Raw genomic sequence first — 13,176 nt, forward strand, 5'->3', positions numbered from 1 at the left:
TGTCCAGTTGGCTTTTCAGCATCAAACCTGCCCTGGGGAAAATTGCTCTCTGGGCAGACCTAAAGAATAAATTATTTCTCTTTATTAAAGGTTTCACTAAATACACCTGGGTGACAATAATAAAATATGTGAGCATGGGCATGTAGCAACTTTCTTGGGAGAACATGTGATGACAAGTAGCAAAAGAGGACAGAAAGAAGAAGCTATGGAAGATTCTGCCACAAGCCACATACCTTGTTAGCAGCATCTCTTGCTTGCTGGATGAGCTCTCTGATGCGGTTTATATTCTCCGATATGTTAGCTATTGGCATAAGTTGTTCATTGATGCGTGTAATCTTGTTAAACAGATCTGGGAGGATGTTTGTCAAGTTCTTTACTGTGGATAGGATTTTTTTTTTTTTTTTAGTGACAAGAGGGAAGCATTATGTACTAAAATGCAAAATATGAGTTATGTAATCTGCAACTGCTGGAATACAGTGGTACCTCCGGTTACGTACTTAATTCGATCTGGAGGTCCATTCTTAACCTGAAACTGTTCTTAACCTGAAGCACCACTTTAGCTAATGGGGCCTCCCGCTGCTGCTGTGCCACCGCCTCGCGATTTCTGTTCTCATCCTGAAGCAAAGTTCTTAACCTGAGGTACTATTTCTGGGTTAGCGGAGTCCGTAACCTGAAGCGTATGTAACCTGAAGCGTATTTAACCCGAGGTACCACTGTATAATGGGGCACACTCAATTCATACCAGGGTAGTTTTGTGACAACCTATTCATTTAATGTTTATCCTGCTGTTTGAGGGGTAGTGGGGATGGTTGTACGACATTAAGTAAAGCAATTGTCATCCCTTGCTTTCCAGTACATTTTCCTTTCATTTCCCATCGTGCTCCTTACTTTAAAATAAAAATAAAAATTGGAAGGAGCTTTTTTGCGCATCTAATCCACTTAACTGTATGACCTGAATTATTTGCCAGTCTTGAGAGTGAATCCCACTCACAAAACAGTGACAGTCTGGAAGTGCCCCAAGACTTAAGAAAAGACTGTGGGTGAGGACCTTTTCTAGGAATTCCCAGCAATAACCATCTATATTTAGCAGGTTGTGAAAGAATATTCAACAACAGCAACATGGCCTAGTTCTCCCCTCCCAAACAAATGCTGATATCACTCCTGAAAGGCTGGAAGTGGCCCATGGAACAAACAAACTGCCTACCTGTATTGTTTGCATCATTCAAAGCCTTGTTATAGTTAGAGCTCTGTGTGCTTCCATAGGAAATCTTTATCTTTTCCACATCTTCTTTAATTGGGTTCAGTTCCGTGAGAACATTAGCAGTAATGTCATTGGCATTTTTGACCATGTTCTTTGCACTTGTAATCAAGCCGTCTGTGTCATCTAGCAGAAAGGAAAAGATGCACAAAGATCCAAATATCGGACTGGTTTCTATATGACCACATATTTTGCTCCTTATTATCTTTCCTTCGCCATTTGGGTAGGGCTGTTTTTTATTTACAAGGCAAGGGCTGTCTAACGTTTTTGGTCTGAGGGCCACAGTTACCCTTGGCCAACCCTCCAGGGCCTGCAGGCCAATGGTCTTGGCCTCTGCACCCTCTTGCACACAGCCCCCCGGCTCTACGTGGCTAATTCCTGCAGATCATCTTAAAGGAATACCTCCTCCCCACTCATCAGTTGATTGATCTGATGACTGGGGAGAGAGTGCAGGACACAATCTCTCATTTATTTTTCTGCCAATTGCTAAAATTGGTGGGGGTTTGGGTGGTTGGCAGAAGGGAGGGTTTTGCTTGCGGGAAGTTGGGCCAGGGATTAGTTGCTTGGCATAATAAGAAATGCAGAACAAAATATACAGCAGTGGAAGTCCACATCAAACTATTTACCTCTATTTATCCCCTGAAGGTCGTTTTGAAAGCTTGTAAGATTTGCCTTTATCACATTTTTCTTGTGCTCAGCAACCTCAAGTCTGCTCTTTAAGTCATCAAGAGTGGGACTGATGTCTGTAAAAAACCACACACAAAAAAACCACCAACCAACCAAGTGTTAAATCAGTCTGATAACTATGGATTGGATCATTTTCTGGTGAAGCTTCACTACTTTGTTCTCTAGTCTTTCAACAGGAAGAGGGGAAGCAACTCCATCACAGCCAAATTCAATCCTAATATAAGCACATTAAATGGCCACCTTTACACTTGACTTTGGAGATGGGTGAGCATTGGGTATACTCAGTAAACTTGTAATTCTGCATTAAAAACCCAATATTCTGCAACCAGATAATAGCTTTCTATGGGATCAGGTTGTAAGTAGTAGAATACAGGAAGAATTAGCCTTTCAAAAAAGCTCCAAACGGATTTTATTACTTGCCTAAAAGCAGCTAGCTGAGAACTAAGCAGGACAGAGATATTACTCCTTAATAGCCAGTAACAGTGATGAGGGTGCCACATGTCTTATGAGCGGACTGGAACTGCATGATTTTAATCACTGAAACCCAACTATTCTCAGAATCCCTCAATCCTGCATATAGCATCCTGGGCACTGGGAGTATTTCTGGCTGCACACCCCTGATCCCTGGTGGGTCAGGGTCTGCAATAAAGTAGGTATCAATCAGGATGTTGCACAAATCCCTCAAACAGAAATATATATGACTCCCAACCGTTTTTGAATGATATCCTTTTTCTCATGAGTCAAGAAGCATGCTGATCAAGCTACATGCAATTTCCCTCCTTGACTTTGATTTCATCTTGTTAAAACTGCTGCAGGCCAGATCAGATTGTTGCATTGCCTAGATTTGTCCCATTCCCAGCTTTGAAAGGTTGTAAGGCTGTAACGCTTTCTAAAGTGGTAAAGCCCTCAAACATTACTTTTACCACTTCAAAGCGGAGAGATCTGTTTCTCCAAAATTGTTCCCAAGTAACCAAAGCCACCCACTCTTCAAAACGAGCCAGTCTTTCATCTGATACTGTTACTTTGTTATTGGCTCATCTGAAAACTGCCAGTTTCATACTAACGTCTTTCACCATTAACATTGCAGTAATGAAGATGGTGCAACTCAACCCTTAATGAGACATGAAGCAACAATACCAGAATGGTGGCAAAACTTTTATGAACCTGCACATTATTTATTTGCTTTTCAAGATACCCTGTAAGGTCTTTTGTGCAGCCTGTGCTTGGTTTAACAGATTGCCGCTGTTGGTCTTCAGTCTCTTGGCACTTCCAGCTAGGTCTTTTCTCTCCACTATCTGAAAATGAAGCATTGCCATGTAAAGTCTTCATATAAGGGAGGTAGGATACATAAAAAAAAGTCAAAGGAGGCAGTGCACACAATCAGGAGGATTTAATCTCTGCCAGGTGTTTTCTATTTTTGTTGGATGCAGTCCATGAACATCTGCTACTGTGCAATCTCCATTCATTTTAAAGATACTTCCATGCAAGCCCTATTCAGAATATGAGATGCTTGGAGAATTGTCAGAGTGTTGCCTTGGAACCTATTGTGAATCTGCCTGGATTAGGTCTATAATATCTAAAGTAATGATGAAATGAGATGGTGTCTTTTTTATAAAAAAAAATCACAGCTAAGGTGAACAAAATGTAGGCAGCCCTCAGATATGTAAGATTAGGATCAAAGCTTCCCATTCTATCTCCCTGATGAGTCTGGAGTGCTATTGACTCACTTTTCATCAATCAATCACTGCTTTTAACTGCATTAAACAAACAAACAAACCCGTATGTGTCTAGCATATTTGCAACGGTAGCATTCCAAATCATGAAAGATACTAAGTTGTGAATTTGAATACAAGCCCTCTAAATACCCAGTTAAGAGTTGCCATGTTCTAGCCTAAGCACCTTAAGAGAACAGAGACAACAAGAAGGAGCAGGGCGGTGTCTCCCACTCTGGTGTTTCAGCGGTTCCTCTGCCCATTCTCCTTTCCCACCTGCTATGAGGCCCAATAAGAATCCTGGTGACAGCAGGCAGGAGAGAGGGGTGGGACCAAAGAGATTCTGGTCATAACATTATGTTCGCTGACTGGGAAAGGTTGTGGACCACCGGTATGAAATTCACGGCATGTAATGCCTTGAGAGAGAATATTATGAAAATGATCTATAGGTGGTACATGACCCCAGTCAAGCTTGCAAAAATTTACCACTTATCAGATAACAAATGTTGGAAATGTAAAGAAAATGAAGGTACATTTTTTCACCTCTGGTGGACATGCCCAAGGATTAAGGCTTTCTGGGAAATGATATATAACGAAATGAAAAAGGTATTTAAATATACCTTCCTGAATAAACCAGAGGCCTTTCTCCTGGGTATGGTAAGCCATGTGGTGTTAAAGAAGGACAGAACTTTATTTATGTATGCTACTACAGCAGCAAGGATTCTTATCGCAAAGTATTGGAAGACACCAGATCTACCCACTCTGGAAGAATGGCAGATGAAGATGACAGACTATATGGGACTGGCAGAGATGACTGGCAGAATCCGAGACCAGGACAAAGAGACAGTGGAAGAAGATTGGAAGAAGTTCAAAGACTATCTTAATAAACATTATAAAATTAATGAAGGCTAAAAAGATATGGGTTTAAAAATTAGTGGTTTGCAGGGGCGTTGATTAAGGGAAAAGAATAGAATTATCAAAAACTATGGGAAAAATGGGAATGGATTTGCTGATAAGATAAATGAGATTAGAATACAGAAGGGGGAGGTGTGAGGAGGTCGGTGAAATTAGGTTTAGAAAATAAGGTTTGAATTTATACTTGTTTTTGTTTTGTTTGTTGGTTTATGTATGTTTTTATTGTTGTTTGTGTTTGTGTTTATATGTGTTTATTCGAAACTTTAATAAATATCATTAAAAAAAAAAAGAGAGATTCTGGAAGAGGAGAGGTGGAAGCAGGCTTTCCTCCAAGGCTTCCTTCAGCTAACAGGCAGGCTGTCAGGTTGTACCTTAAGGGCTGGGCATTATATTTAAAATAAGATGAAATAAATCCAATGGCTAAAAAACAATTCCGATGTGATTTCAGAATACTCTTACCGATAAAGCTGAGTCTGCAGCATTGGATGCACTGTTGGCAGCAACCTCTGCTGCTTTGATGGCATCAATAATGTCATCGTAGGCAGTAGCTGCTGCCACAGAACAGGACACCAGCTCGTCATCGCTGACATTTTTCTTGATCCTGTGGGGAGAAAAGCAGAAAATCTAGCAATCTGGACCATGTACGGTGAAAATATTTTTGGTTGCTCTTTTGGTGGCATTTGCTCACAAATGCCCGACAGAAAAGTATACATCATATAATAACACAAGTGGTCCAACAGATGGTACTTTAAGGTGCCATTTTTGGGTAGGGACATTCTGCTGCTGATGTTCCTTTTTTACCTTGAGAATTCATGTCATGAGGAAACTCTCATGAGGCTGTAGATCAAAGAGACCACTCCAATCCCCAAGAAATGTTTACATGAAAACCGCAGAGGTTAGCTCTTACATCAGAATTTAAAACTGAAACACACACACACACACACACACACACACACACACTTTTATGAAAGAAGAGAAAGAATGAGAGACAGCCAAAGCCATAGGTGCCAATTCCCTGAGTGCCCAAGCACCCACAAATTTCAGTGCCAGGGCCATGCACACTGCATGACACCCACGGCTCCGGGTACCCATGGGGCCAGGCTGGCACTCCTGGTCAAAGCAAAACACTTTCAAATCCCACCAGTTCCATCTAGTTAAATGCTGGCTTTACTTTCCCACTGAAAGCAGTGAGACTTAAGCATGCTTCCCTTTAGCTGGTTCAGTGTTTAATTTAGGCTGGCAAATTTACACTGCAATGTGTAGATTTGGTCAAAAATCAGAATCCCTCTGGCATTCTAAAGATATGGTCATGTTCTGGAAAGTGACTGATACACAGGTGTCATCTGAAGGGAGCATGCCTGCAGGTTTGGCACCAGTTTTATGGGACCCTGGGCAAGTACCGCCCTGGTTCCCCATCCCCACCCTACAAGTGGGAAGGGGCTGCAGGAGGCAACCCAGTGCTCTGAAGGGAAGCTCCAGGTGAAGCAGCTGCCATCTTAATTTCCTCAGAATGCCTCTGGTCCCTATATCAGGGGTGCCACAGAAATTAAACATGGAAGAGGCTGCAACTACCTATTTTCTTTAGAATGCTGGGCCCCAAATACTTCAAAAGGCAGGAGGACACACAAAAAGAGACTGGTGTCAGCTGTGGTGGTTCCTTTAGGACCCTGGCATTTGTCCTACCATGCTGGCTGCGGGAGTTGGGTCTGAATGTTCACCTTCCTTCCTGCTGGTGTGGGCTTGAAGGGCAGGAAAAGTGGTTTAGAACATGATTCAGTATAAGAACCTCTCCCATTTGATCCATGAATCAGCTCTCACATATAAATAACAAGTTCCTCTTCTTTTGCCTTCGCCGTTTACCTTTAGCACAATACAGTATACAATGCTCTTTAGCAAGATACACGGTATCTAGCTATTCATCTGCAAAAATGAAAACATACTCATCCAGTTTTCTTGCCAGGTCTTGTAAAAAGTTGGCATGCTCTTCTGCTCTCACTACTAGAGGTTCCTTGCTGGCCGATAAAGACTGGCTCTTCAGTTTTTCACTTAGGTCCTTCCTTGCACCATCCAGCTGGGCAGCTAAGTTTTCATATTCCTGAAGTTTGAAGGCAAATGTCACTTTATTTGCTGTGACCCAGACAGATTTATAAAAGCAGAGGAAATAAATGGCAATTCTGTCTTTTGTGTGCTTCAGCTTTTCATGCAAATCTTGGTGCTTTGAGCACAGCACAGAGGATTAAGCACAAAAGATTAGACAGAAATGGGGGAAAATGTTTTCAACATATAACTTGTATTTTGTGAGCAGCTATTACTGCCTACAAAATCAAATCATTACTTGCAATAGATTTTTATTTCCATTACAATGATTTCTCTCTCTCTTCACAGAATTAAAGCATTACTTCTTCAGTACCTCTTTGCTCTTCTGCAGCAAGCCAAACACACTGTTTGCTTGAGACAATGATGCTTCAGCAGAACTCAGAAGATCCAAGATATTAGTCTGTTGTTTAGTCATTGCATCAATCCGTTTCTGACAAAGAAATGAAGAGGAGACTCAATTTTTAAATGCAGCTCTCATTGGCAGAGATATAAGTAACATAGCTTTCTGAATAGTAACAAGGGGCACTATCTAGCCATAGGGTGTCTCCAGGTGCAAGTGCAATTTGGGGAAAGGTATAACTTGTTTAATGGTCAGGTTGCATTTACCCAAAGGCAGGCTGATCCTAAATCAAGCATGTGTCTTGGGGCCAATCAGCATGTTACACCATCTACTAAATCATAGCTTTAAGTGAAGGGTTTTCATTTTTGGCATGAATTGCCTAGTCTGGATTGGGACCCATGCCTGCAATTTGCATAGGGAAGAAGTTCCCATTGAAGCAAATGAGACTTTCCTCACCTAATGCAAATTACAGGCATGGGGCTCTTATTCAGTTCAGAACCATAGTATGGACAAAAGATTAAAGCCCCCCCCCCTCCCATGGTTTATAATCCAGGCCAGGAGTACCACCACCACTCCCACTGCCACTTTGTGTACAATACAAGCAGACAGCTTTGTATTTAAAGGCACAGCTGCATAGCTAATTTAACCTGGCATGTAGAAGTAAAGATTCTGATTAGGAATCCTGCAAACCCTAACTGAAGGGAGGAGGGCATAGAAAATTCGTAGTGCAAGCCTTTGCACGGTCTACTCAGATTTAGGTTCCACTGAGTTCATTGGGTCTGACTCCCAGGTAAGTGCATATAGGACTGCAGCTTATGCCTATTAGCACTCTACAGCAGCCATTGCAGGGGTTCCTTATACGTGCTCTACAGTTCTGGACCCTGCTTCCTGAAAGCCAAGAAGGGTTGGTCCAGGATTAGGGAAGGAGAAAGCCCTTCCTCACTCACATCCAGTGCCCCAGGGGTACTCAAGGGTACGTAGTACCAGCATCTCTTCTTGTTAAAAAGTGTGTTACTTACTGTAACAACTTCACGGTGAGCACGGCACCTATTTTTCAAGTGAAGGTATTGCTGTAAAACTGAAGACTATCCTATCCTGAAATCTCTGGATAATTATTTCCTAAACTAGAAACGATTACTATTATTATTAATAGGTAACTAATTAACTACCTACCTACTGATAACTGTTTCCTGTATAGGCATTTGGCACAAAAGTAAAGCAGAACAGGATAGAACAATTTATGACATGTCTGTGTATCATTGGGTCATCCCAGGTAATTTCAGGACAAAGAATAGGTCTGGGCAGGCTGAACAATTAAATTACACCTCATATAACTGTTCCAGAGAAACTAAAATTTGTTTCTTTATTAAGAAACAAAAAGCAAAATAAAGCAGCAGTTTCTTATTCCATCAGCCTTTCACAGTATCCTTTTGAGAGAGATTATTGATAAGGCCAGATAAAACGACTTGGAATTTCACATATTCTTCATCTATTAAATATTTTTTTAAAAAGAAAAATAAAATAAATAAAAGTGGTATCACCTTAACATCTTCCAAAAGGAGTTGATTATTTCCATTTAAATTTTCAGCCAGCTTTGTTTGCTCTTTTGCTTCTTCCAAAGATATCCGAAGGTCTTCGAGCTTGGATTCATACTCATTTAATGACTCTCTTATAGTTTTAATAAGTCCCTGGTTTTTTGCTTGGTGCTTTTGTAGTTCAGTCCTTACACGCTCCAGCACTATGGAGAGAATTAGAATGGATAAAGTTTGATTATCGGATGGCAAAATAAGGACGAATTTGATTATCCATACTGCTATAAGGGGATAGCATCCACCCAGCTTAAGTCCTTTCTGGCCCCTAGTCCTGTTCTGGTCTTGCCAATGAGTGGATTTTAATCATCTGGAACGTTCTCTCCCAACCTAGTGCTCTCCAGATCTTAGGACCAATTCCCATCAGCCCCAGCCAGCATGACCAGTGGTTGGGAATGATGGAAATTGCAGTCTGAACCATCTGGAGGGCACCTGATTGGGGCAGACAGAGGTTAACCATCTGTGACTGGACTAGTGAGACTACAGGAAGGGAAACATCCATTATTTTTCTTTAATTTGCCTGCCATAACATGATGTAACGACATTTGTCAGGCTAAAGTCTTAGTGAATAAAGAAGTGTTTCAGCTGACTTACATTAAAGTAACTAAAATAATGCAATGCAAAATTATGCTACTGCTACAATTCACATGAAGACCTTTAGTGGGCACCCAGAATGTACTATGTACTACGTGATTTTCTTGTACGATCCTGCCATCATTAAGTATTTCCATTCTCTCCACAATTTCTTTATTAAATTGTGTAGCAACAAATGATGAATACACATCTGTTGCAGGCAAAGTGAGAAAAAAAGGGGTGGACATTACATATCACTGCTTGCTGGTTTTGAAGAGAGAAAAGAAGTTCTCCCCTTGACTTCTTGAAATGCAAAAATTAAAACACAAAGCTTATAGGCCCAAATCCAACCAAAAGGATTTGTTTAACCTGCTCCTTGGACTTATGCACCTCAGAAAGTTTCTTCCTGGTCTAGCATTTTCTGATCCTACCATCTGTACTCCTGTCCCCAAGCCTACCACCTTCACCTTCCTCTTCTCCGCCTCATGTTAGCTACAGAATGATCGTACATGATAAGACCACTTTCAGTTCCACGTTGTTTACAACTCCACTGGGCATTTACAAAGAGACAACAGTCTTCCTCATTCTAGCAAATCTACTTAGAGTCATTTCTATCCCAGGATCTATGCATACAGTCTTTACGCTCTTACAAAGTTGGGCTTCTCTTTTCTCCTTTTCTGCTTCGGTTAGTTGTTGCTCAAAATTGCGGTTTCTCATCTCGTTAATCATTCGCTGAGCTTGAGCCAGCTCTTTGGCACCATCTCCTGAAGGTGAAGGAGCTGCTGCTGTAGAAGTACCAGTTATCTGATCCAGGAGAACTACGACAAGGAAAAAAAAAAAAAAAGATGAACAAAATACTCTGACAGAACTTTTTCTCAGAGCCATGTGTTGTGTTGTTTTCTTTTCTTAACCTGAAAGGTTCTACTTTCCATTCAACACATACAGTATTCAATGATGCAGAAATAATCCATCAAACAATCCTACTGAAACAGCCGTTGCCTTTGGATCACTTTGACTGTTGTCGGGGTGGGGTGGGGTGGGGTGTTAACCTGCTTTTTAACATGCAGATTATATCCCACTTATTTAGTAAGGTACTGGGGTGAGTGCTTATGTCTATCTTGCCAAGGGAATGATGCCAAAACAACTTTCCCCTGGTGAGTTGTCCACTCCTTAGCAGTTCTACTTAAAAGCAGTGGTTCTCAAAGGGTGTGGCAGGAGGAGATGGCAAGTGTGGCAGGAAGATTCAAGGACAAAGAAATATTTGCACATTTCATTGTAGTATAAAATAGTATTGTTTTATTTATTTATTTATTCATTCATTCATTCATTCATTCATTCATTCATTCTATGGATAGATCTCTTCTAAAAATGAGAGCAAGAGCATCAAGTGTTCAGGGGATGATTCATGTTCTTATGCAGCTGTATTGTTTTATACTATGTGGTGTCCTATGATCATATTATAAAGTAGTTTGTGTTCTATGTTATAAATCAAGCACTGCTTCGGAATTGTTTCTTTTTTGTTTTCCAATGTATTTCTTATCAATAAAAAAAATTAGATGTTTATTCTGAAAGTGTGACCCAGAGAAAGAAGTTTGAGAATCACTTAAGAGTATTTTACTGCACAGATCATCCTCCTAGACACCTTCACTTTTTGGCAGCTCCTAGCAGGGCAGGGCAGCATCATGAGGGCAATCCATGGGATCTGAACTTCTATATCAGATGTAGGGAATGTTTTTCAGTCTGAGGGCAGCATTCCCTTCTGGGCAACATGCTCGTGGTGGGGAGAGTCAGAGGCAAAAGCAGTTGAAGTAACAAATGTGAAAGTTACTTTAGGACAGTAGGATAGTTATATACATATTCGTATACTCTCCTTTATCCTCTATCCAGACAAGGAATAGGACTATCTGAGTTAAATTGCAATTGCAATAAAGCAAAAGTAGTCTGGGCGTGAAGCAGGGCCAGTGAAGAGTATGGCCTAGGAAGAGTTTTGAGGCCTAGACAAAGAGGTGTGGGAGGTGGGCATATTTGGCCACCAGGCCTGAGGTTCCTCACTCCATTCTACACATTACAAATTGGGGGAGGAGAATTACCACAAAGATGCCATTTTCAATAACACTTCTGAAGCAAGCATAATGTCAGATCTTAATGTAGGGCAATAATCATTCATAATATTTTCTCATCAATAAGCACATCTAAAGCCACTGCTCATAAACCCCACCTTTTATTTGTTTATGTTATTTTATTTTATTAAAGATTTTATTGGCTTACAAAAGTACATGCCTTGTCTCTTTTTTCAAGTTGCACAGTCTTTTTTACAGATCCGTCACATTTTTTATGAGACATTAGTGTTGAGTACAGTATAAGATAAAGGGACGCGGGTGGCGCTGTGGGTTAAACCACAGAGCCTAGGACTTGCTGATCAGAAGGTCGGTGGTTCGAATCCCTGCAATGGGGTGAGCTCCCATTGCTTGGTCCCTGCTCCTGCCAACCTAGCAGTTTGAAAGCACATCAAAAGTACAAATAGATAAATAGGTACCGCTCCAGCGGGAAGGTAAATGGCGTTTCCGTGCGCTGCTCTGGTTCGCCAGCACCGGCTTAGTCATGCTGGCCACATGACCCGGAAGCTGTATGCCGGCTCCCTCGGCCAATAAAGCGAAATGAGCGCCGCAACCCCAGAGTCGGTTACGACTGGACCTAATGGTCAGGGGTCCCTTTACCTTACAGTATAAGGTTGGGGAGGAGAGGAGGGAGGGTGGTGAAATTCGTATTTTTTACAGTGTACGTGTGGGATTTTGGGTCCGTGTCAACTAGATAGGTTCTCTTTCTATTTGCTTGTTACATTTTCTTTGTAGTGAGAGAGGTTTGAGGTCCAGGGTATGGTTGGTTGTCTGTAATGGGGTTTGTTTGCATTGGGGGGGGAGGGCTTGTTGGGCCAAGTAAGACAGTTTGATTTGTATGCTGTTGGTGGGTTCTTGTTGTCTTGTTGGCCTGTGTATGTGATGAAGGGGAGCCATATTGTGGGGTGAAGGCATCCTCTTCTATTTGTCCCCGTGTCAGTTTCAGTTTATTGGTTAGCTTTTCTAGCAAGGCAGTTTCCCATACGATTTGGTACCACTGGTCCATGTAAAACCCCACCTTTTATAACAATACTCCATAATCAGAGAAACGTGGTATATCAAGTTGCAATAGTGAATTAAATCAGCTGGAATTTATCTCCACAAAACAGGATTGTGATCAAATAAAATAATGTAGGAGATCAGCAATTACTCTTACCGTTAATATTGGTGGCAACACTTTGTATCTTGGAAATCAAGTCTTTCCCCCTTTCATTAGTCTTACTAAATTTGTTGAACAGTGTCTCTGCTTTCTTGTAATTGCTTTCAGCCTGACAAGAGGTAAGAGTTTTAAAACAAGAGAGCACAAATCAATATTTGTTTTTTAAAAGTATTTGCTACTACAATTCAATGTTTCTAATAGTAGTAAATTCTTAACAAAATTTGTTAAGTCATGACAGATTTCAGAAACTTGGTGAATTTGACATTTACTGGTCATTCTTAAGATTCTACAAGAGGAAATATCAGAAGTGTTTGTGTCATGTTGCCCTTGGCTTCAGTGTGCAGGACACCTTGAACCTGGTTTCATCCATATCCAGACCCCCTGAATCAAGAGGAAGTCAAGATGTAATGCTTACCAGTCATTTATTCTGATAGCTATAAATGCTTTTGTTCCCCAAACTACATACATAGTTCCTTTAGTTATCTATGGTGGAGTAGCCCAGGCAGCATGGATCACCCCAAGCAGAAGGACAATTAATCTTTAGTTCTGCTATGTCCTCTGCAATATCACAATTGGGACCTTCTTTGAAGCTTCCTGGTTCTGCTTTTCAACAACATATTCAGTTACAGGGATACCTCTCCACCTGTGTCCTCTGGAAAATGCTGGCAGTTCCTAAATGGGAGCGCTAGGTCTTTGATTATAAATAAGCCCCACCAGGATATTGGCACA

At 41.1% G+C, this 13,176-nt stretch overlaps 1 protein-coding gene across 1 annotated transcript in view; it reads right to left on the reverse strand.

The window, feature by feature from the left end:
- Positions 1-13,176, reverse strand: part of LAMA3 (laminin subunit alpha 3) — a 154,240-nt gene that overhangs the window by 24,003 nt on the left and 117,061 nt on the right. Inside the window, exons 49-58 of the mRNA XM_081873595.1 lie at positions 12,445-12,556; positions 9,822-9,989; positions 8,551-8,747; positions 6,983-7,099; positions 6,513-6,667; positions 5,032-5,173; positions 3,141-3,240; positions 1,885-2,001; positions 1,205-1,384; positions 234-376 (exon numbers count right to left, since the gene is read on the reverse strand). Coding sequence (XP_081729721.1) covers positions 234-376; positions 1,205-1,384; positions 1,885-2,001; positions 3,141-3,240; positions 5,032-5,173; positions 6,513-6,667; positions 6,983-7,099; positions 8,551-8,747; positions 9,822-9,989; positions 12,445-12,556 — 1,431 coding nt within the window. The remainder of the gene's footprint in view (positions 1-233; positions 377-1,204; positions 1,385-1,884; positions 2,002-3,140; positions 3,241-5,031; positions 5,174-6,512; positions 6,668-6,982; positions 7,100-8,550; positions 8,748-9,821; positions 9,990-12,444; positions 12,557-13,176) is intronic.

The sequence above is a fragment of the Podarcis erhardii genome (genome assembly GCF_964252035.2).
Source record: "Podarcis erhardii genome assembly, chromosome: 8".
Taxonomy (NCBI): domain Eukaryota; kingdom Metazoa; phylum Chordata; class Lepidosauria; order Squamata; family Lacertidae; genus Podarcis; species Podarcis erhardii.